Source organism: Bos taurus, chromosome 5, assembly GCF_002263795.3.
Source record: "Bos taurus isolate L1 Dominette 01449 registration number 42190680 breed Hereford chromosome 5, ARS-UCD2.0, whole genome shotgun sequence".
In the NCBI taxonomy this organism is placed as follows: Eukaryota; Metazoa; Chordata; class Mammalia; order Artiodactyla; family Bovidae; genus Bos; species Bos taurus.
This window is the reverse complement of record NC_037332.1, coordinates 41,391,980-41,417,941: the sequence shown is the minus strand read 5'-3', so window position 1 is coordinate 41,417,941 and position 25,962 is coordinate 41,391,980. Positions and strand designations below refer to the sequence as shown.

The window sequence follows — 25,962 nt, the reverse complement described above, 5'->3', positions numbered from 1 at the left end:
AGCAACAATTAGAGCCAGACATGGAACAACGGACTGGTTCCAAATTGGAAAGGAGTACATCAAGGCTGTATATTGTCACCCTGCTTATTTAACTATATGCAGAGTACATCACGCGAAATGCCGGGCTGGATGAAGCACAAGCTGGAATGAAAATTACCGGGGAAATACCAATAACCTCAGATATGCAGATGACACCACCCTTATGGCAGAAAGTGAAGAACTAAAGAGCCTCTTGATGAAAGTGAAAGAGGAGAGTGAAAAAGTTGGCTTAAAACTCAGCATTCAGAAAACTAAGATCATGGCACTGAACTGGACTGAAAAGTTTGTGGTGAAAAACCTGGTGCTGGTCTTATGAGGCTTCCCTTGTACATAACAAGTTGTTTTTCTCTTGCTGCTTTTAAGATTCTCTCCTTGTTTTTAACTTTTGATAAGTTAATGTCTTTATGAGTCTCTTTGGATTCATCTTTATTGGAACTGTATTGTCTTCTAGTATTTGGAAGGATGTTTCCTTTCCCATGTTAGGGAAGGTATTGGCTATTTTTTTTCCAAATCATTTTTCTGCCATTTTTAATTCTTCTGTTCTTTTTTGGACTCCTGTAATGTGAATATTGGTCCACTTGATAGTGTCCCATAAGTCCTTTACTGCATTTTTGTATTTTCACTCTTTTTCATTCCTTTATCTTTTTTTGATACTCTGATTGGATAGGTTCCTTTCCCTATTTTCAGTCTTCTGATCATTTCTTCATCTTAATCTGGTCTTCTGTTGAAGCTTTCTATTGTATTTTTAGGCCCAGTTATTGTATTCTTAGGCTCTGATTTCTGTTTGGTATTTTCCTTTATTTTATGTTTCTTTGTTGAAATTCTCACTTTGTTCACATGTTGATGTCCTGACCTCAGTGATCAATTATTTCGACTGTTATTTTGTAAGGTATAAGGTAAATCAGTTACCTCCATTTCAATAAGGTGTTTTTCTAAGGTTTTATCTTTTTCTTTCATCTGGAAAATATTCTTCTGTTTCTTCATTTTCCTAGCACTCTGTTGGTTTTCATGCATTAGATAAGAAGGTCGCCTCTCATAGTCTGGAAGGAGTGGCTTCATGTAAGTGATGATCACTGTGTTTCAACCTTGCCCTAGGTCTTGGTTGTCTCTCAAATCTTTGTGATTGTCCAAGCATCTTAGTTTACTTTAAGTGGCTCCTAGTTGTGGGTATGCCAGAACCTGCCAGTCAAAATATAGGTTTAGTCTGATTTGAAGCTGGACCCTCAGCCAATAGCTTATAAGGTATGTAAATATACTTCTTTCATGAGAAGACTTTGAGATGTGGATTTCTGTCTGTCCCATCTATACTGAGACCTGGTGTGATAACCAGTTGAGAGTTTTTATTTGTTTGCTACCACCCTATCGAACAAAGAAACAATTCTCAAACACCCTGTCGAACCCTGGGGAGGAAATGGCAACCCACTGCAGTATTCTTGCCTGGAAAATCTCATGGACAGAGGAGGCTAGCAGGCTATAGTCCATGGGTTCGCAAGAGTTGGACATGACTTAGTGACTACACCAACAACTAACAACCTGTTAAACCTGTGAACACTAAGCCACACAGGCCACTGGAGCCAGATATCAAGAGACGTGTCCTTTGGGCAGCAGCCTCAAAAGTCAGGGTACCAGATGTGTGCTACCAGTGTCAACTGAAAAAAAAAAAAATCACATCCTGAAAGTTGAATTATGTTTTTTGTGTTTTTTTTGGATTTTTTTTTGAGCAGGCATACTAGGGTCTTTTGCCCAGGGGACAGTCTCTCAGATAGCTCCAAGGAACTGTTCCTTCAGGCTAAGGGAGGAGCCAGAATATACAGGTGTTTTTACAAAAGCAGCAAACAGCCAGCACTAAAGGATCATTAAAGAAAAACCAGATATCTCAAGTTATTGAATATAGTACTTTTCTATGTGTGAGAAGAAGCAAGTGCTGGGCTTCTTAAAATAATTTCTTTGATATATACCTTAACTATCTAAGTCCAGTATCCTGTTTTCTCATCCTGAATCCCATCAGGGTGCACCCATAGGTGGAGGGGGCAGAGGAGGCTGTACTAGCTGATGTCTTGATGGCTGCAACATCCTTTGTTTAGTGATATGGCAGTAACATTCATTGTGACAGCTTAGAATCTGGCAGAAGGAAAGGGCAAAGGTGGCACCTGCTGAGTTCTGTAGTCTTTGAAAAGTATTTCAGTATGCCTTTAAAAGTGTGTCAAATAAGAATCCTGTCCCTGAGGCAGAAGATTTAAGATAAACAGGTAGGCCTCTTTCACAGAAAGATTTGAGGGTATGTTTCAGTCTGCTGCCTCTGTGCTGTGCTGTGAGGGGAATGACTATCTGAGACCTATTTCTCCATTTGTTACAGTGCTACAGGACCTCTGAGTATAAGATTCATTGGCTACCAGATCCAGGCAGACAAAGGATGGAAACCACAAAAGCTAGGGTACCAGCTATGTGTATAATCTCATCTCTGGGAGATACTGGTGACCTAGATCAAAGCAGAAGGAGCATGAAGATAATGCCTAGACTCTCAGGTCCCTGGAGAGAATTACAGCCTGCCCTTAGATGTGTTTAATCAGAAGCCTTCCGTTAAGGCCACATCTATGAAGATAAACTAATAGGCTTCTTTCACAGAAAGATTGAGTGTGTCAGTGGGCTGCCTATACTCTAAGCCCTAGAGAGTAGTCACATGGAGCTTGTGTAAACCCTTTGAGAACTGGATCTCATGGACACAGACTTTACTGGCTTCCAAAGCTTGATATTTAGGAGGGTCATCTCTCAGTAATCAAATATAAGGTTCAAACCATTAGCTCTTAATGAAGACACTTTCAGTTGTAGGTTTCTTCCTGATTGTGGGTTGCTGCACCTGGGGTGAGGTTTATGGTGTCTCAGAGTAATCTAAGATTGATCTCAGCCTGTTCTACCTGCCTCAATGTGAGGGTTTTTTTTTTTTTTTTCTCATCTAGCCAATACGTTTACATTTCCTCAATTTGGCTCTTAGCTAGTTGTTTCTTTCAGATGGGTATATCTTTCCTTTTCTCCTTTGCTTTTTGCTTCTCTTCCTTCCTCAGCTACTTGTAAGGCATACTCAGACAACCATTTTGCATTTTTGCACTTCTTTTTCTTGGGGACAGACTTGATCACTGCCTCCTGTACAAAGTCATGAACCTCCATCCATATTTCTTCAGGCACTCGGTCTACCAGATCTAATCTCTTGAATCTGTCACTTCCAATGTATAATCATAAGGGATTTGATTAAGTTCATACATTAATGATATAGTGGTTTTCCTACTTCCTTCATTTAAGTCTGAATTTTGCAATAAAGGAATCCTGATCTGAGCCACAGTCAGCTCTTGGTCTTGTTTTTGCTGACTCTATAGAGCTTCTCCATCTTTAGCAGCAAAGAATATAATCAATTGGATTTTGGTTTTCACCATCTGGTGAAGTCCATGTGTAGGGTCATCTCTTGTGTTGTTGAAAGAGGGTGTTTGCTATGACCCGTACGTTGTTTTGGCAAAACTCTGTTAGCCTTTGACGTGCTTCATTTGGTACACCAAGGCCAAACTTGCCTGTACCTCCAGGTAGCTCTTGACTTACTACTTTTTTGTTCTAGTCCCTATGATGAAAAGGACGTCTTTCTTTTGGTGTTAGTTCTAGAAGAAGAGCAAGGAGAGAGAAGAAAACCTTCCTAAGTGATCAGTGCAAAGAAATAGAGGAAAACAGTAGAATGGGAAAAATTAGAGATCTCGTCAAGAAAATTAGAGATATCAAGGGAACATTTCATGCAAAGATAGGCACAATAAAGGACAGAAATGGTATGGACCTAACATAAACAGAAGCTGTTAAGAAGAGGTGGCAAGAATACACAGAAGAACTATACAAAAATGATCTGAATGACCCAGATAACCACGATGGTTTGATCACTCACCTAGAGCTCCACATCCTGGAATGCGAAGTCAAGTGGGCCTTAGGAAGCATCACTATAAACAAAGCTAGTGAAGGTGATGAAATTCCACTTGAGCTATTTCAAATCCTAAAAATGATGCTGTGAAACTGCAGCACTCAGTAAGCCAACAAATTTGGAAAACTCAGCAGCGGCCATAAGACTGGAAAAGGTCAGTTTTCATTCCAGTCCCAAAGAAAGGCAATGCCAAAGAATGCTCAAACTACCACACAACTGCACTCTTCTCACACACTAGCAAAGTAATGCTCAAATTTTTCCAAGCCAGGTTTCAACAGTATGTGAACTGGGAACTTCCAGATGTTCAAGCTGGTTTTAGAAAAGGCAGAGGAACCAGAGATCAAATTGCCAACATCCACTGGATCATCGAAAAAGCAAGAGAGTTCCAGAAAAACATCTTCTTCTGCTTTATTGACTATGCCAAAGCCTTTGACTCTGTGGATTACAACAAACTGTGGAAAATTCTTCAAGAGATGGGAATACCAGACCGCCTGACCTGCTTCCTGAGAAATCTGTATGCAGGTCAAGAGGCAACAGTTAGAACCGGACATGGAACAACCAACTGTTTCCAAATTGGGAAAGGAGTACATCAGGTTGAATATTGTCACTCTTGATTATTTAACTTATATGCAGAGAACATCATGTGAAATGCTGGGCTGAATAAAGCACCAGATGAAATCAAGGTTTCCGGGAGGAATATCAGTAACCTCAGGTATGCAGATGACACCACTCTTATGGCAGACAGCGAAGAAAAGCTAAAGAGCCTCTTGATGAAAGTTAAAGAGGAAAATGAAAATGTTGGTTAAAACACAACATTCAAAAAACAAAGATCATTGCATCCAGTCCCGTCACTTCATAGCCAAAAGATGGGGTAACAATGGAAATAGTGTGAGATTTTATTTTCTTGGGCTCCAAAATCACTGCAGATGATGACTGCAGCCATGAAATTAAAAGATGTTTGCTCTTTGGATGAAAATATGCTGTCTAGATTGGTCATAGCTATACATCCAAGGAGCAAGCATCTTTTAATTTCATGGCTACAGTCACCATCTGCAGTGATTTTGGAGCCCAAGAAAATAAAATTCAGAGGCATCACTTTGCCAGGGTATGCCTGATAGCTCAGTTGGTAAAGAATCCGCCTGCAATGCAGGAGACCCTGATTCGATTCCTGGGTTGGGAAGATCCGCTGGAGAAGGGATAGGCTACCCACTCTAGTATTCTTGGGCTTCTCTTGTGGCTCAGCTAGTAAAGAATCTCGCTGCAATGTGGGATACCTGGGTTCAATCCCTAGATTAGAAAGATCCCCTGGAGAAGGGAAAGGCTACCCACTCCAGTGATCTGGCCTGGAGAATTCCATGGACTGTATAGTCCATGGGGCTGCAAAGAGTCAGACACGACTGAACGACTTTCACACATTCACTCACTTTGCTGACAAAGGTCCGTATATTCAAAGCTATGGATTTTCCAGTAGTCATGTATGTATGTGAGAGTTGGACTATAAAGAAAGCTGAGCGCCAAAGAATTTATGCTTTTGAACTGTCGTGTTGGAGAAGACTCTTGAGAGTCCCTTGGACTATATGGAGATCAAACCAATCAATCCTAAAGGAAATCAGTCCTGAATATTCATTGGAATGATGGATGCTGAAGCGGAAACTCCAATACCATGGCCACCTTATGTGAAGAACTAACTCATTGGAAAAGACCCTGATGCTGGGAAAGATTGAAGGCAGGAGGGGAAGGGGATAACAGAAGATGAGATGGTTGGATGGCATCACCAACTTGATGGACATGAGTTTGAGTAAGCTCTGGGAGTAGGTGATAGACAGGGAAGACAGGCGTGCTGCAGTCCATGGGGTCGCAAAGAGTCAAATAGAACTAAGCAACTGAACTGAAGTAGTTGTTTCTTTGGTGGGGGGTAGGGGAATGAGGGGGTGGAAGAAATTGTTCTGTATGTAGCTTAGATTCAGTGTGTCCATGGAAGGAAGTTCAGGATCCTCCTACATTGCCATCTTTAACTGCAGCCTATGAAATTTTGAAATAGTGGAGGAATACAGTTTAAATATGTTTGTTTAAAATGGGAAGTTAATCACTAGAGAAATGGAGACAGATGGAAGAATGTCAGAATGTAAAAGAGTGGGAATGTCACAGTAGAACAAGGTGGGAAAAAAGTGAAATAACACTTCTACATAAACAGTAAACATAAAATTTAAAGAATGAATCCTGCTTAGCAATTAATATATTAAATTTTATTAAAAGGCTGATTTTTCTTACCAAGATTCAAGGAATATCAAATTGAGAAGAAAAAAATCTACATATTTTTCAGGAAACATGTAGAACATAATAATACAGGTTAAAAATAAAAAGACAGGAAAAGATATATATATATATATATACACACAAAGGAAATTGTAGTAAGGCAAGGACAGTATAAATGCACTAAAATGCCCATTTGGAAAAGAGAAGAGGAGACAGAAACTTATTGATCCGTACCAATTATGAAATCCTTCTGGGCAGACATTGTGAACACTTGCTAAACTGGAGGATGGGGGAAATTCCTTGAATAATTGTGTTTTGTTTTGTTTTTCTATTTGGTCTGATCTTCTTTTTCTGTTACTCTCTATCAAAATATCTGAAGTTTTATAGGAGTATATGCCCACTCTTGGGTCTCTGTAGCTTTTTCAGCTTGTAGGTTTCTGGTGCACATTTGCAGCTTGAATGTGTTACGAACTGAATATACAAGACTTTTTAAAATGGTTGAATAATAGGGTTAGAGAAGAGGCTGTGCTCTCTAAAGTTATTCAGGACCCTGAGCTGGTAGGGAGTCTGCTGTCTTTAACTAGTAAGCATCCATGTTTGCACTGTATGTTGATATCAGAGGGGAAAGAAAATGGAGGATTATGGAGAAAAATTTTATAGCCGAGACTGGTAGTGGTGTGCATCACTTTTGCCCATGACCAGAACTTAAATAGCTCATTCTAATCAACTCCAGGAAGGCTAAGAAATGAAATTTAGCTGTATGCCTAAGACAAACAGGTTCAGTGAGCAGCTAGACAGTTTCTCTTTTATACTACCTATCTATCTAAAAAACTATATCCTACCAACAGAGAATGTTTATTTTCTATAAGTCCATGGTACATTTACAAACATAATTCATATAGTAAGCCATAAAAAACTGTAAGATCCTCATCTTTGAAAAGATTCATAGCCACATTCTCTAATTAAAAATTCATTTAAGTAGAGATGAATAGCAACAACAAAAGGTGCTTAACTTCCCTTCTTGTTGTTGCTATTCAGTTACTAAGTCATGTCCAACTCTTTAGCGACCCCATGGACTATAGCCTGCCTGGCTCCTCTGTCCATGGGATTTCCCAGGCAAGAATACTGAAGTCGGTTGCCATTTTCTTCTCCAGAGGATCTTCCTGACCTAGGGATTGAACCCTTGTCTCTTGCCTTGAAGGTGATTTTTTTTTACCACTGAGCCATCAGTGAAGCCCTAACCTCACTTACCTTGTTGGAAATACTGGGGGTTTAACAAAGAAAAAGAAAAAAAAATGCAAATGCAAATTACATAGAAACTGATGAAAATCGAAACCAGTGGTGTATTCTACAGAAAATTTATACCTTTAAGAGCTTTTATTATTTAAAAAAAAATCTGAAATTAAATGAACTGATATCCAACTTAAGAAATTAAAAAGAGAATAATGGAATAGATATCCAAATTGCTTTAACATCTTTGTCTTTTTTCAACTGCATTTACTAAGATTAGCCAAAGTCTCTCCTTTTTGTCAGTAATTTATTTCCTGGCAAATGTCTGTTCTGTTGCTTTCTGTTTCTAAACCAATTTAAATTTTGTTTCAATTACTGTTCATCACAGGTAAATTTTTCTTTGCAGTTTTATAATCATCTTTGTTCAATTAAAGTAGTATGAAAGACAAGTGCTATAAGTTGAATTGGTGTGGTTAAAAGGTAGCTATAAGTAGATATTATGATATATACTTGGGAGCTGTTAAAATTTTGTTTTTCTTCTAGATTCTGATAGAAGGAGGAATGTGTTCCTTGAAAGATGGGACAACATCTACTAAGAAAACCTGTCAGTATAACTATAAGTGAATTTTATTCTTTTAAAAATAACATTTTAACAGAAATCAGTTAAATTTTAAATCTTTTTTTTTTTTTTACTTGCATGTTCCAGAATTAGTTGTAGCACACAGTCTCTTTTAGTGTGGCATGTGGTATCTAGTTCCCTGACCAAACCCAGACCCCCTGCACTGAGTCTGGACTCAGTCACTGGACCACCAAGGAGAAATCCCCAGAAATCAGTTAAACTTTAAGTTTTGTTTTTTTCTTAGAGTTTTGCCAGCAAATGTATTTTATAAGTATCTTGGAATATATTGCATAATTGGCCCCTTAAAATTAACTTCATCTCTTATAAAATGTTATACAAGATGAGTATGTATAATATATATATACTGCTTAGTGAATGATTTTAAAAAAAGATACCTTTTTATTCCCTTGTTTATTGTTTAAGAAGTACTACATAATACTTTTGAATACCTTTTCCGTTGTGTTTCCTATCCTGCCCTCTAGAGGTAACTATTACCCTGCATTTGGTTTTTGTGATAGCACATGTAGACTTTTCCGATTGCTTGGTTTGGAGCTTTCTATGACAAATTGAGACAAGATCTCTATATTTTTCTGTAACTTACTTTTGTGTGTGTGTGTTCACCTTGAAATATGTTTTGAGATTCAATCACAATGACACTTGTGTATTCACCTAGAAATATGTTTTGAGATTCAATCACACTGACTTGTGACTTTAATACATTTCATCATTTTCTGCTATACAGCCTTCTATTGTATGAATGTAACACAATTTATACATCTTTTGGCAATGATTATTTAAGTTGTTTTGAATATTTTGCTGTGATAAACAATGCTACTTTAGCAAATCTTGACACTTCTTCTGGCACACATATATAAAAAATTCTTCTAGGATTTATTTCTAGAAGTAGAATTGGCTACTTCATATGATATGCACTCTGCTGTGCTTAGTCTCTCAGTCATGTCCAGCTGTCTGCAATCCTATGGACTGTAGCCTGCCAGGCTCTTATGTCCATGGGGATTCTCCAGGCAAGAATACTGGAGTGGGTTGTCATGCCTCCTCCTGGGGATCTTCCCAACCCAGGGATTGAACCCAGGTCTCCCACATTGCAGGGGGATTCTTTACTGTCTGAGCCACCAGGGAAGCCCAGGAATACTGGAGTGGGTAACCTATCCCTTCTCAATGGGATCTTCCGACCCAGGAATTGAACCAGGGTCTCCTGCTTTGCAGGTGGATTCTTTACCAGCTAAGCTACCAGGAAAGCCCAAAATAAAGCCTTAAAGTGTATAAATGCGCATAAATATGTGTCTTGTTTCCCTGCCCTTCTCACTCTAAATGTAATGTAGGATATCTTAATACAGTGTGTTTTATACATAAATTAAATGGATTTATTTAATAAATTTTCTGTAGGTTTCCGTATATTAGTATTAGGCATTTATTAATCCTTTATTTATGCCCATTCAGTAATCCATTATGTGGATTTGATCTATAGTTTACTCAGACAGTGCCCTGTTGGTGGGCATTTGAATTGATTTTGGTATCTCATTTTTACAATGTTCAGTGAACAACTTTGAGCACATATTTCTTAATTGTAGAGGTGCATTTTCAGGATAATTTCTAGAAATGGGATTGCTGAATGAAAGAGGAGATACATTGTGGAGTTTTTGTGGCTCTTTTTTTTTTTTGATAGTTATTGCCAAAATCTGTTTTTGATAGAGATTGCTAAATTCCCCATTGCATCATTTTGCAGTCCTATCATAAATATGATTTTTATTCCACAGCCTCACTAATAGTGATTGTAGTCCAACTTAGGAATTTTTGTGAATCTTATAAAAATAGAGAGATGGAAGTTTCAGTTTGTACTTCCTTTTCTTGAGTGAAGTTGAGCATCTTTTAAAAATGTGTAATGGTTATTTGTGATTTTTTTCTGTGAACATCATTTGTGTCCTTAGGAGCATTGAGTTTTTACATGTTTTTCTTGATATTTAAGAATTCTTTATATTTTAAAGAGATTTAGGTCTTTGTGATGTGTCACAAATATTTTCACCTAGTTTATTATTAATTTTTTGATTTGTTTGTTTTTACTTTGTTTATGGTATCTCCTGCTTTGCAAAAGGCTGAACATTTTTTATGTAGTTAATATTGTCAATCTTATCTTTTATACTTTTGGATTTAATTAGAAAGACTCATCACACTACCTGGTTACAAATGAATTCACTTATATTTTCTTCTAGTATTGGTATGATATTGTATTTTTTTACATTGAGAATTTATCCTGATTTAGGAGTTAATCCTGATTCAAGTTTTTAAAAATGCTTCTTTCCCCTAGGTATTTATAATACTATCTTCTTGTGTCAATTTTCCATATGTACTTTAGTCTGTTCTAGGGCTTTCTTTATGATTCCATTGAGCTTTCCTATTTCACATGTGCTGATATCACATTATTTTTATTATAATTACTTTATACTATGAAGGAAATGGCAACCCACTCCAGTATTCTTGCTGGGAAATCCCATGGACAGAGGAGCCTAGCGGGCTACAGTCCATGGGGTTGCAAAAGAATCAGACACAACTTAGCAATTAAACAGCCACAACAATGTTTAATTTCCAAGAGTTACACCTCCTTTGTGCTTTTTAAAGATTTTTCTGGTTAGTTTTTTATTATTTTTATATATAACTTTAAAATCAACTGTGTAACTCCAAGGAAAAGGGTTTTCTTGGAGGAAAAGAGACCACATGGCAAGTGGGATCTTAATTCCCCAAACAGGGACTGAACCTGCACCCTCTATAGTGGAAGCACAGAGTCTTATCTGATGGACCACCGAGGAAATCCTGCCAAGGAAATATATTCATTTTTATTTGTTCAATCACTGTGTCTGACTCTCTGTGACCCCATGGACTACAGCACACCAAACTTCCCTTGTCCCTCATCAACTCCTGGAGTTTGCCCAAGTTCATGTCTGTTGAATTGGTGATGCCATCCAACCATCTCATCTCTGTCACCCTCTTCTCTTTCTGCCTTCAATCTTTCCCAGCCTCAGAGTCTTTTCCAGTGAGTGAGCTGGCCAAAGTGTTGGAGCTTCAGCTTCAATATCAGTGCTTCCAAAAAGTATTCAGGCTTGATCTCCTTTAAGATTGACTGGTTTGATCTCTTTGTTTTCCAAAGGACTTTCAAGAGCCTTCTCCAGCACCACACTTCAAAAGCATCAATTCTTCATCGCTCAGCTTTCTTTATGATTCAACTCTCACATTCATACATGACTACCGGAAAAACCATAGCTTTGAATATACGGACCTTTGTTGGCAAAGTGATGTCTTTGCTTAACATACTTGTCTAGGTTTGTCATAGCTTTCCTGCCAACAAGCAATTGTCTTCTAATTTCATGGCTGCTGTCACCATCTGCAGTGATTTTAGAGCCCAAGAAGAGGAACTCTGTCACTGCTTCTACCTTTTCCATATGCCGTGATCTTAGTTGTTGTTTTTTTTTTTTTAATATTGAGTTTTACGCCAGCTTTTTCACTTTTCTCCTTCACCCTCATCAAGAGGCTCTTTAGTTCCTCTAATTTTCTGCCATTAGAGTGGTATCATCTGCATATCTGAGGTTGTTGGTATTTCTCCCAGCAATCTTGATTCCAGCTTATAACTCATCCAGCCCAGCATTTTGCATGATATGCTTTGATACGTTTAATTTATATAAGTTAAACAGGATGACAATAAAGAGCCTTGTCGTGCTCCTTTCTTAGTCCTGAACCAGTCAGTTTTTCCATACAGGCTTGTAACTGTTGCTTCTTGACCCACATTCAGTTTTCTCAGGAGACAGGTAAGGTGGTCTGGTCTCCCCATCTCTTTAAGAGTTTTCCATAGTTTGTTATGATCCACACAGCCTAGCTTGGAGGATTTTGAGCATAACCTTCCCAGCATGGGAGATGAGTACAATTGTCCAGTAGTTTGAACATTCTTTAGTATTGCTGTTCTTTGGGATTGAGATGAGGATTGACCTTTTCCAGTCCTATGGGCCCTGCTGGGTTTTCCAAATTTGCTGACAGCTAAGTGTATACATTAATTAAGGGTGAATTGTCATCCTAATGATGTTGAGTAGTACTATCTAAAAAGGATTTTTTTATTAATTCAGTCTAATTTTGTATCTATAATAGCTGTTTAAAATTCCTTTATGCACTTTAAGGTTTTTCTCAAGTAGATTCTGAATGTCTCTTAGATTCAGCTGTAGGTACTTTTGTTCTTTTTGTTGCTACTTTAGTGTGAATGCACACCCCATGTTTCTGCATTGAATCTGGATTTTGGACACAAGCACATATATGTTATTTTACTGAAAGGTCTTTTTAGGAGGTGATTTTGAGTCAGTAACTTGGGAAAGAGTATTGGCATCTATGAAAATGATTATTATTTTTCCCTCCTATCTCTTTTTTAATACCCCAAAACATATACCATAAAATTCACCCTTTCAACAGTTTCTAAGAGTAAGGTATACCTCTCTTCCCTTCAGCCTTTGGTAGCTACAATTCTGTTTCTGTGAGTTTTAATATTTTATATATCGTATATAAGTGTGCTGCTGCTACTTTGGGATTGAAATGAGGATTGACCTTTTCCAGTCCTATGGGCCCTGCTGGGTTTTCCAAATTTGCTGACAGCTAAGCGTATACATTAATTAAGGGTGAATTGTCATCCTAATGATGTTGAGTAGTACTATCTAAAAAGTCGTGTCAGACTCTGTGCGACCCCATAGACAGCAGCCCACCAGGCCCCGCCATCCCTGGGATTCTCCAGGCAAGAACACTGGAGTGGGTTGCCATTTCCTTCTCCAATGCATGAAAGTGAAAAGTGAAAGTGAAGTCGCTCAGTCGTGTCCGACTCTTAGTGACCCCATGGACTGCAGCCTACCAGGCTCCTCCGTCCATGGGATTTTCCAGGCAAGCATACTGGAGTGGGGTGCCACTGCCTTCTCTGATATATAAGTGTGATCATATAATATTTATCTTTTTGTGATTTATTTCACTTAGTATAATGTCTTTAAAGGTTCATCCATGTTGTAGCATACAACAGGATTTCCTTCTTTTATAATGCTGAAAAATATTCCATTGTATGTATAAACCACATTTTGTGTATCCATTCATTTGTTAATAGACATATAGGTTGCTTTGACCTCTTGGTTATTATAATATTGCAATGAACATAGGTGTGCAAATATTTCTTCAAGATTCCATTTTCAATTCTTTTGAATGTATCCCAAGAAATGGAATTGCTGGATCAGATGGAAGTTCTGCTTTAAAATTTTATTTATTTATTTGGCTGCACTTGGTCTTCACTGCTGTGTGTGGGCTTTCTCTAGTTGTGGCCAGCGGGAGCTTCTCTAGTTGCAGTGTGCGGGCTTCTCATTATGACAGCTTCTCTTGCTGTAGAGTACAGTCTCTAGGCATGGGAGCTTAAGTTCTTGTGTACACAGGCTTAGTTGCTCCACAGCATGTGTACACAGGCTTAGTCGCTCCACAGCATGTGGAATCTTCCCAGACAGGAGTTCAATCCTAGATTGGCAGATGGATTCTTCACCACTAGGCCACCATGAAAGTCCCTATTTTAAAATTTTTGAAGAATGTTCATTCTGTTTTCTATATCAGCTATACCATTGTGCATTCCCAGCAATAACGCACCAGGGTTCCAATTTTTTGAAATCTGTACCAACACTTATTATTTTCATTTTTTTCAGTAAGTGGCCATTTTAATGGGTGTGAGGTGATATATAATTGTGGTGTAGGTCTTTTAAGATAGTGAATTTTGCCAAAGGATTTTGTGATATGGACCATTCTAGCATTCCTAAAATAAATCCCACCAAATCATGATGATTTATGATTGTTTACTCTTATTATTTTTAATTTTATATGTTAAATTTTAACTCATATACAATTTTTGCATTGATGCTGTTGGTGAGATTGGCTTATATAATATATGTGTGTATGTGTGCATGTGTAATCTTTCTCACATTTTGGAATTAATGTTCTGTCAGATTGCCAGAATTTTTTTAAGTTTATAATAAAAATTGAGGGTATTTAAAAACTGTCTTGAAATTTGAATCACTTGCCTCTTCAACCACATCTCACTGTTTTATTGCAGATCTTCATCACCTCATAACTTGGTTGTTGAGTTGATCTCCCAATGATATATGTTTGCATACAATTTACCCTTGTTTAATTAATCCCCAATTAGATGCCTTGGTAGACAGTCTAAAATTTCCTTAGTATTAAAGTGCACCTCCACACTTTCTTTTCCCCCATCACATACACTGTTTTTCATCTTGTCTTTTGGGCACTTGCTTATTCATCTTATAAAGCCTATTCTTTATCATGTGCTTTCTTTATTACTATTCACCAAATCTCTTTCCCTAGAACTCATCACACTTAGGTCTCTACTGCTTTTGTATCTTCTATCACTTTTATTGTTGCACCTAACTTTGTGACTAGTTTTAAAAACTGTGTTTTTCCTCATCTCAAAATGCTGAGTCCTTTGAGCATTATGGCCATGTATTCCTAAAAACGATTACAGTGCCTTACGTAAGGTAATAACTCAAGTCTTGAATTTACATTTTAATCTACATTCATTTAATACACATTTATCTTCTCTACTAATAACTGTGAGTTTACTGTACTTATGAGAATACCCTTAGTTCATGTTGTTAGTAAAATCCTGCTCTTCATTCTGCTCTCTGCTTTCCACTGTTAAGAAGAACCTTTGTGAGGATATACATTCCTTCTAAAATGATGAACTGAGGGTAACTGAATTTACCTAAGTTCTCTCTACCTCTCAGCTGACTGACAGGTTCTGTTACAGAAGGCGCCAAATCCAATCTGAGGTATGAATAGTAGTCATGGTCTGCTGTATATAGGAGGGCATGTGATTTATTTATGTTGTTGCACCACATTCCATTACCTTTTGCTTTTTTTTAATAGCAAAATCACTTTTACAAGCAAGAAGAGGAATGGTTGAACCTACTGCTCATCTATGTATAGTATTGTATTTATGCGTTCTAGGGAGTTGTGACCTACTTATCAGGCCCACTTTTAAACTTTTCTTGGAATCATGAGAGAACATATTAAGCAGATAATGAATAACATGCCAGGTGCTTTGAGTTAATTTTTTTTTTAAATTTTATTTTATTTTTAAACTTTACAATATTGTGTTAGTTTTGCCAGATATCGAAATGAATCTGCCACAGGTATACATGTGTTCCCCATCCTGAACCCTCCTCCCTCCTCCCTCTCCATACCATCCCTCTGGGTCGTCCCAGTGCACCAGCCCCAAGCATCCAGTATTGTGCATCGAACCTGGACTGGTGACTTGTTTCATACATGATATTATACATGCTTCAATGCCATTCTCCCAAATCTTCCCACCCTCTCCCTCTCCCACAGAGTCCATAAGACTGTTCTATACATCAGTGTCTCTTTTGCTGTCTCGTACACAGGGTTATTGTTACCATCTTTCTAAATTCTATATATATGTGTTAGTATACTGTACTGGTGTTTTTCTTTCTGGCTTACTTCACTCTGTATAATAAGCTCATTAGAACTGATTCAAATGTATTCTCTTTAATGGCTGAGTAATACTCCATTGTGTATATGTACCACAGCCTTCTTATCCATTCATCTGCTGATGGACATGTAGGTTGCTTCCATGTCCTGGCTATTATAAACAGTGCTGTGATGAACATTGGGGTACACGTGTCTCTTTCCCTTCTGGTTTCTTCAGTGTGTATGCCCAGCAGTGGGATTGCTGGATCATAAGGTAGTTTTATTTCCAGTTTTTTAAGGAATCTCCACACTGTTCTCCAGAGTGGCTGTACTAGTTTGCATTCCCACCAGCAGCGTAAGAGGGTTCCCTTTTCTCCACACCCTCTCCAGCATTTATTGCTTGTAGACTTTTGGATTGCAGCCATTCTGACTGGCGTGAAATACAGTTAAAAAAAATAAATCTAACAGTGTTACAGTCATCAAATGTGAAAAGATATATTTTTATATTAATTTTGAATTCACAAATAGCTTTAAAATTCTGCAATTATGAAATCATAGGTTAAGTATCGTTTCAATTGTATGATGAAGCTTCATTTACTAAATTAGCAAATGTCTGGTACCTTGGCTTATCCTTCTTCCTGTGAACAGACATTTTGTTTGTTCATAAAGATTCATTATATTGGAAAAAATTAGTTCAATTTCTCTGTTCTCGTTTCTTCCCGTATGTTTCCTCCCCTTGTTTTACTTGTAAATACACGTTTTGTTGTTATTGTTGTTGTTTTAGTCACTAAGTCGTGTCCAACTCTCTTGTGACCCCGTGGACTATAGCCCGCCAGGTTCCTTTATCCATAGGATGTCCCAAACAAGAATACTGGAATAGGTTGTCATTTCCTTCTCTAGAGTATCTTCCTGACTCAATGATAGAGCCCACATGTCTTGCATTGGAAGGCAGATACATGGAGAATAAATCCAAAATACCCTGTCAAAAGTGCAAGCTGCCACATATCCAAAATTTTAACTTTTAAAATGTTCCATAGCATGTTAACTGAACTTATTTACCAGCAGCTATTTTTTGCCTGTGTATGTAATTAATACATACTAGTCTTTAGAAATTAGCAAATATATGGTACCTTAATAAACTTGGCAAATTAAATCTTTATTTTCAGATCTTCATTCTTCACGGAGTAGTCAGTCTTCCAGTTACTCTCCAAGGCCAACAGATAGTAGTTGTTTCAATTCTAGTTCAGAGATGGTAAGTTATGTTCTTTTTTTGCTTGTTAATATATGCTGTACTAATTTAGAATAAGTTATATTTCTCATAGTTTACCTTTTCATTTTGAAAAAAAAGTTGAGATAATAGTGAAAATAAATGTAAATAAAAATGTGAAAATATTAAGAATGTAAATTAAAATGTGAGCATCATTCATTCATATTTATGAAGCATCATTCATCATTCATGTTTGTAACGTGTTCATTGTTATTTACAAAACACACTCATATTAAGATGTGTGTGTGTGTGTGTGTGTATATATATATAGTAAATATGTGTTTATTTTAAAAGAGTTTTTAGAATAACCCACTCACAATAATTGAAAACCTCAAACAACCAATAATACATACATGGGAGTGACATGTTTAGTGCTGAGTGGGAACTATAATTGAATAATTGGAGTTGCTTCATATTCTGAGTGGATTTCTCACAAATCACATGTTTAAATGGAGTTCTCCATTAATTTTTCGTTCTTCTTTTCATCTACCTTTTGTCTCTAGCTTGCTATCCAAGCTGCTCTTGCCAAGGAAGGACACTAGTGACCTCTAATGGTGCCAAATTCATTGGGCAGTTTTCAGGGTTTTTTTTACAAGAATTTCTAGCCATATTAATAGAAATAATTATTTTCTTTTCTTGAAACATTTTCTTCTCTTTGCTTTTGTGATGCATGCTATCTTAGTTTCCTTCATACCTCTTTGTGTGCTACATTATGCCTTTGCTCACTTCTCTTTCACCTTTCCCTGTATATAAATTGTAATGTAGGGTTTGCTTCAGGACCCTTCTCTTAACCTATACTCCAAACTCTAGATGATGTTATATATTCCAGTGACTTTTTATACTATTGCCTGGTTGATGATAATTCTCAACTTTATGAATTCAGCTGAGATCCTTAATTAAATATCCAGTTTCTTCTTGGATATCTTCTTAGGTATTTCACAAAAAGCTGAACACCCCCTAATCTCCTTATATCAGTTTTCCTGATAGTTCTCATATTAGTAGATTAGTAGTGGGACATGACTGAGCAACTGAACTAAACTGAGTGGGTAGTTTTCTACCCATGCAGTTGTTGCCAGAAACTAGTTTGGCATTTCAGTCTCGCCTGCCTTCCTAACCATATTCGTTTCATCACTTCATCCAATCAATTCTACCTCCAAAATAAATTCCATATTTATCTACTTCTCTCACCTACTAAGTGTCAGTACACTAGTCTAAGGTATCATCATCTTGTTCTTAAATTATTATGGTTGTTGCCCAGGATATCTACTTCCACTTTGCCCCACTTTTTTTCCAGTTAGCAATAATGATGATCTTTTGAAAGCTTAAATTGAATGATGTTATTCCTGTGTTTGATTATTCAGTGGATTCCTCTTTTGCTTTAGAATCTAAACTACTTATAGTGGCCTCAGGCCCTGTGTGCTATAGCTTCTGACTACATTTCCAACTTCTAGTGTTCCTCTCTCACCAAACATTGACATGCGACTTCCTTAGCTGACTGGTCTCTTTTCTGCTTCAGGACATTTATATTAATATATTCTGTTAGTCGTCAGCTTAAACATGTCAGTGCTTTTGAAGCCCCTCCTTGACTTTTCAATCTAAATCAGGCCCCTTAGATATGCTCTTATAATACTTCATACGTGCTCTTCATAATGCTTTTTTCAACTTGTAATTATGTGATGAACATCCTTTCCACATATAAGAGTGTGTGCTATCCATCAGTTCAGTCGCTCAGTAGTGTCCAACACTTTGTAACCCCATGGACTACAGCATACCAGGTTCCCTGTCCATCACCAACTCCCAGAGCTTACTCAGACTCATGTCCATCAGTTTGGTGATGCCAACCAACCATTTCATCTTCTGTCATCCCATTCTCCTCTGCCTTCATTCTTTCCAAGCATCAGGGTCTTTTCCAGTAAGTCAGTTCTTTAAGTGGCCAAAGGATTGGAGTTTCAGCTTCAGCATCAATCCTTCCAGTGGGATTAAAGACTGATTTCCTTTACGATGGATTGGTTAGATCTCTTTGCAGTCCAAGGGACTCTCAAGAGTCTTCTCCAACACCACAGTTCAAATGCATCAGTTCTTCAGTGTTCAGCTTTCTTTATAGTCCAACTCTCACATCCATACAAGACTAGTGGAAAAACCTTAGCTTTGACTAGATGGACTTCTGCTGGAAAAATAATGTCTCTGCTTTTTAATATGCTATCTAGGTTGGTCATAGCTTTTCTTCAAAGGAGCAAACATCTTTTAATTTCATGGCGGCGGTCACCATCTGCAGTGATTATGGAGCCCAAGAAAAGTCTCTCAGTGTTTCCATTGTTTCCCCAACTATTTGCCATGAAGTGATGGAACTGGATGCATGATCTTAGTTCTCTGAATGTTGAGTTTTAAGCCAACTTTTTCCACTCACCTCTTTCACTTTCATCAAGAGGCTCTTTAGCTTTTCTTAGCTTTCTGCCGTATGGGTGGTGTCATCTGCATATCTGAGGTTATTGATATTTCTCCCAATAGTCTTGATTCCAGCTTGTACTTCATCCAGCCCAGCATTTCACATGATGTTCTCTGCGTATAAGTTAAATAAGCAGTGTGACAGTATACAGCCTTGACATACTCCTTTCCTGATTTGGAGCCAGTCTGTTGTTCCATGTCTAGTTCTAACTGTTGCCTCTTGACCTGCATACAGATTTCTCAGGAGGCAGGTAAGGTGGTCTGGTATTGCCATTTCTTGAAGAATTTTCCACAGTTTATTGTGATCCACACAGTCAAAGGACTTGGCATAGTCAATAAAGCAGAAGTAGATGTTTTTCTGGAACTCTCTTGCTTTTTCGATGATCCAGCGGATGTTGGCAATTTGGTCTCTGGTTCCTCTGACTTTTCTAAAACCAGCTTGAACATCTGGAAGTTCACAGTTCATGTATTGCTGAAGCCTGGCTTGGAGAATTTTGAGCATTACTTTTCTAGCATGTGATATGAGTGCAGTTGTGTGCTAGTTTGAGCATTCTTTGGCATTGCCTTTCTTTAGCATTGGAATGAAAGCTGACCTTTTCCAGTCCTATGGCCACTGCTGAGTTTTCCAAATTTGCTGACATATTGAGTGCAGCACTTTTACACCATCATCTGTTAGGATTTTAAATAGCTCAAATGGAATTCCATCACGTCCACTAGCTTTGTTCATAGTGATGCTTCCTAAGGCCCACTTGACTTCACATTCCAGGGTGTGGAGCTCTAGGTGAGTGATCAAACCATCATGGTTAGCTGGGTCATTCAGATCATTTTTGTATAGTTCTTCTGTGTATTCTTGCCACCTCTTCTTAACAGCTTCTGTTTATGTTAGGTCCATACCATTTCTGTCCTTTATTGTGCCCATCTTTGCATGAAATGTTCCTTTGATATCTCTAATTTTCTTGAAGAGATCTCTAATTTTTCTCATTCTAGTGCCTCATACTCCAGGTATCTATTGCCTTCATACTTTTGCATTCCAGTCCCATATAATGAAAAGGACATCCTTTTGGGTGTTAGTTCTAGAAGGTCTTGTAGGTCTTCATAGAACTGTTCCACTTCAACTTCTTCAGCATTACTTGTTAGGGCATCAGTTCAGTTCAGTTCAGTTCAGTAGCTCAGTCATGTCCGAGTCTTTGTGACCCCATGAATTGCAGCATGCCAGGCCTCCCTGTGCATCACCAACTCCCGGAGTTCACCCAAACTCATGTCCATCGAGTCAGTGATGCCATCCAGCCATCTCATCCTCTGTTGTCCCCTTCTCCTGCCCCCAATCCCTCCCAGCGTCAGGGTCTTTTCCAGTGAGTCAACTCTTCACATGAGGTTGCCAAAGTATTGGAGTTTCAGCCTCAGCATCAGTCCTTCCAATGAACACCCAGAACTGGTCTCCTTTAGAATGGACTGGTAGGATCTCCCTGCATTCCAAGGGACTCTCAAGAATCTTCTCCAACACCACAGTTCAAAAGCATCAATTCTTTGGTGCTCAGCTTTCTTCACAGTCCAACTCTCACATCCATACATGACCACTGGAAAAACCATAGCCTTGACTAGATGAACCTTGTTGGCAGAGTAATATCTCTGCTTTTTAATATGCTATCTAAGTTGGTCATAACTTTCCTTCCAAGGCGTAAACGTGTTTTAATTTCAAGGGCATAGACTTGGATTAATGTGATTTTGAATGTTTTGCCTTGAAAATGAACAGAAATCATTCTGTTGTTTTTGAGACTACATTCAAGTACTGCATTTTGGACTCTTTTGTTGACTGTGATTGCTAATTAATTTATTCTAAAAGATTCTTGCCCACAGTAGTAGATATAATGGTCATCTGAGTTAGATTCACCCATTCCAGTCCATTTTAGATCACTGATTACTAAAATCTTGATGTTCACTCTTGCAGTCTCTTGTTCGACCACTCCCAATTTGCCTGATTCATTGACCTAACACTCCAGGTTCCTATGCCGTATTGCTCTTTACAGCATCAGACTTATTTCCATCACCAGTCACATCCACAACTGGTGGTGGTTTTGTTTTGGCTTCATCTCTTCATTCTTTGTAAAGTTATTTGTCCACTGATCTCCAGTAACATACTCAGCACCTATTGACCTGTGGAGGTCATCTTTCAGTTTCCTATCTTTTTGACTTTTCGTACTTTTCATGGGGTTCTCAAGGCAAGAATACTGAAGTGGTTTGGCATTCCGTTCTCCAGTGGACCAAGTTATGTCAGAACTCTCCACCATGCCCTGTCTGTCTTGGGTGACCCTACAGGGCATGGCTCATGGTTTCACTGAGCTAGACAAGGCTGCAGTCCATGTGATCAGATTGATTAGTTTTCTGTGATTGTGGTTTTCAGTCTGCCTGCCTCTGATGGAGAAAGATAAGAGGCTTATGGAAGCTTCCTGATGGGAGAGACTGACTGAGAGGGAAACTCTTTCTTGTTCTGAAGGGTTGGACTATGCTCAGTAAATCTTTAATCCAATTTTCTGTTGATGGGTGGGGCTGTGTTCCCTATTGCTTGACCTGAGGCCAAACTATGGTGGAGGTAATGAAGATAATGGAGACCTCCTTCAAAAGGTCCCATGCAGGGACTGCTGCACTCAGTGCCTCCAACCCTGCAGCTAGGCCACTGCTGACCCCTGCCTCTGCTGGAGGCTCTTGGACACTCACGGCCAAGTCTGGGTCAGTCTCTTGTGGGGTCACTGTTCCTTTCTCCTGGGTCCTGGTGTGCACAAACTTTTGTTTGTGCCCTCCAAGACTGTGTTTCCCAGTCCTCTGTAAGTTCTGGTGGATCTATGGTGGGGTTAATGGCGACCTCCTCCAAGAGGGCTTATGCCATACCCAGGTCTGCTGCACCCAGAGCCCCTGCACCTCCAACAGTCTACTGCTGACCTCTGCAGGAGACACTCAAACACAGTTTTGGCTCAGTCTCTGTGGTGTCTCTGGGTCCTGGTGTGCACAAAGTTTGTTTGAGCCCTCTGACATCTCTGGTGGGTATGGGGTGTGATTCTAAATGTGATTTTGCCCCTCCTACCATCTTGCTGTGACTTCTCCTTTGCCCCTGATGTGGGGTATCTTTTTTTGATGGTATCTAACATTCTTCTGTTGATGTGTGTGATGTAGAGGGCAGCAATCATGTCTGCTTCACTCACATTGCAGATGCTAACTCAGTATTTATTTCTTGAATAAGTGTATTGACCTTTATTTTCTCTAATTTGTGCCCTGTCAGTTTTAATACTATATATTGTGCTTACTTTTCCTATTTTAGTGCCAATCAGCTAGGGCTTATATTTCATTTTAGGTTTTTTAATGTTAACTTTGCTTTTTATTTTTAGCTAAAATAATATTTTATATAGGATTTTTTTATTAAAAAGAGTATTTTATTTAGTAATTAAGATAAATTTTTCTTGAAGTTGAAAAATTAAAGTTACTAAATTGAAATCTAGGCCTATTAAAAATTCTTAACATTTGACTTTTTATATAGTGATTGTTATATTTATTACTATTTAACTTTTCTTTTGTATATTTGATTTTCTGTTAGCTGATGCTATTCTTTATAAGTCTTCTTGAGACTGAGTCCATGAAAGATACAATATAGATATTTTTTTACTTAAAAAGTCAAGGAGTGAATACTAAATTGTATATGTTAGCTTTTTAATTCAAAGTTATACTTCTACTCTACTCTTAAAGTAGTTGAAGAGTATATGTTCTATATCATTTCATCTCTGTGAAAAGGTAGGATAATGTCACCTATGATTATGGGGACTAATAAGAGACAAAAAAAAGTCTTCTCTTTTTAATCCTTTGCACCTTTAATATAAGTGAAAAAGTGAAAGTTGTTCAGTGAAAAAGTGAAAGTTGTCCAGTTGTGCCCGACTCTTTGCAACCCCATGGACTCCAGGCCAGTATACTTGAGTGGATAGTGTTCCCTTCTCCAGGGAATCTTCCCAAGCCAGGGATTGAACCCAGGTCTCCCACATTGCAGGTGGATTCTTTACCAGCTGAGCTATCACAGAAGCCCAAGAACACTAGAGTGGGTAGTCTATCCCTTTTCCCACATTGATTGAACCCAGGTCTTGATTCTGCCACCTGATTTTCCCACCTGACTGAACCCAGGTCTCCCACATTGCAGGCAGATTCTTTACCATCTGAGACTCCAGGGAAGCCCAAGAATACTAGAGTGGGTAGCCTATCCCTTCTCCAGGGGATCTTCCCAACCCAAGAATCGAACCCAGGTCTCCTACATTGCAGTCAGATTCTTTACCAGCTGAGCTACCAGGGAAGCCCTTTAATATAAGGATTCTTAATATTATGTCATGCTATTTTGAAATCTATATCCTTGATTAAAAAAAAATCTAGGTTGATTTGCCACCTATCAAAGTCTTTTCTTTTTTGAAAAGTTTCTATAATGTGAATTTTAAGAATGTCTGCTTTGAAGTGATTGAATAATTTGTTTTTTTTAATGTAAGCATCATTTACAGCAAAATTACTAATTTATTTTAGCTATCTGAAGATGAAGATCAAACTGAAGATTCAAATAGGAGATCCATCAAAACCAAAGAAACAGCTAATAATTTTTATTTAGAAAACATGGAAAAATTTCCATGTGATAAGGTTATTAATAACAATGCCAAATTTCATAAACAAAATGAGAATTTTAACCAGTTCTCAGTGAATAATAATATACATCAGTTTCCAGAGTCTCAGTGTAATTCAGCACACATATTGCAAAGCAAAACCAGTAATAATTGCATTCTACAGGTTGCAAAGTGTAATGCATGGGTACAAACGGAGAGTGAACTTATAATGGAGGAAAAATTAGATGCTGCCATACAATGTGATATAATTTCAAAATGTAAATGTAGAAATGATGTGTCTTCTTTTTGTAATGTTGAAAGGTACAATGAAAATGTTAAGGCAGATACCACTGGAGGGCAGGAAATACTTAGAAACAACTAATATTCTAAAACCTTAACCTGAGATTTTGCATTTGTTTTAATGTTTAGAATTTCACTAACATAAAAAAGAATGAGAATATTTTTGTAGCTAAGCAACTAGATGAAAGTATTCAGAAGATGTATTTATTTTTTAGTATTACTAATTTATGCTTTAGTTTCCCATAGGTATTTTTAATAGTTTAGTATGTCTTAAAATTTTTTAGAAAATAATATATATGTAAATTTACTATTATTCTTAAGCTGATTATTTATTATGAAATGCTGCTGTTTATGGATTAAAAATGTTTAGCTATTACTTCTGTGAAATGAAAATATCTCCTGCCATGTTAATAAACAAGAAATGTCACAGTCATCAGCATTTTCTGACCTCCAAATGTGAATGAAGGCTCCCAGAACTGGGATCCAGTGGATGCTGCCACTCCCTATGGTGATTGCTGAGGAGCTGGGGGAATGCAAGAAGCAAAATGAACAAGGAAACAGGATTGGCCCCAGGTAGCTGAGGTGTATATGAAAGGAGTGAATTCAGTGATTCCAGAGACTTGCATCTTCCCATACATAGAATGCTAAGTTCCTTAACTTGATACTGATCTTTGATGTTCAAACTGCCTGCTCCCTCTGTTGCACTTGTATATAGCCTGACTTCCCCTCTTGCCCTCTTGGACCACTTTTCTCAGAGCTACTGAGATGCTGTCTCCAAGGCCAGAGTCTTAAACATTCCCACCAAATAAAATAAGTGTCTACTTTCAGGTTGTGACTGTATTTTTTTAGTTGACAATACTTTGTTACATTTATTTTAAAATTTAGTGCAGTTGTATCTTTTGCAAAAATATTCTCTTCCAAGAATTTAAGACAGAAAATAATACTAAGTAATAATAAATGTTTTATAGCCTAATTATAAGATTTCCTTAGCTACTTATCTTAAACATTATACTCTTGTTAAAAATTCTGGCATTAATTTTTAGATAAAATATTTTTCTAATTTGGAGAAAAATTTTTTGTTGGTGCTTATATTAATTCAAAGGAATGTTTTTTCTCTTCAAGAGTAAAAAAAAATGTTTTAATGCTTTTGTAAAAGATTTATTCAACATTGGAAAGTTATTTATGTTTACTAATTTTAATATTACATAAGATTTTCATAAATACTACATTAGAATCTCTCATTTGTAAACTATTGGCTTTGTTTCCAACATAACACTTATTTTTGTTGTCAAGGTTTTAAATGTTGACACTAGTCACTTTAGAAAATGGATATCTGTAAGTTACAAACTGACCAACAAGGGGCATTCTGATATCTAACTAGCAAAAATAAAATAGGGATTTCTGTTAAAGTGAATTCTGTTAAAGTGAATAGGTATATATGTATACCTATACATATCACTCCACAGTTTGTTTTGCAGAGGTGATCTGAAACATTATAATTTAGAAACACTAATATTTAAAGAGTAGCAGTCTTCAGGGTTTTAGCTAGTTTTAGGAAGTTCTCTTTCTGGCCTCAGAGAACACAATAAACTCCTAAGTAATTTTAAGGATAGTAATCCTCTCATGCAAGGGGAATATAATTATCTGATGTACATTGATAGTTTTCAAAAGGTCAGGATATTGATTATCCTGATATTCAATAAAAGGTATTCCA

General features: G+C 37.5%; 1 protein-coding gene across 2 annotated transcripts in view; it reads left to right on the top strand.

The window, feature by feature from the left end:
• Positions 1–25,075, top strand: part of C5H12orf40 (chromosome 5 C12orf40 homolog) — an 83,330-nt gene extending 58,255 nt beyond the window's left edge. The window contains exons 10-12 of one of the 2 annotated variants that reach the window (XM_015471037.3): positions 8,021–8,081; positions 16,781–16,866; positions 23,875–25,075. In XM_015471037.3, coding sequence (XP_015326523.2) covers positions 8,021–8,081; positions 16,781–16,866; positions 23,875–24,330 — 603 coding nt within the window. In that variant the 3' untranslated portion in view covers positions 24,331–25,075. The remainder of the gene's footprint in view (positions 1–8,020; positions 8,082–16,780; positions 16,867–23,874) is intronic. The other variant, XM_059886928.1, reaches the window with a different exon arrangement.
• The last annotated feature ends 887 nt before the right edge of the window (positions 25,076–25,962 follow it).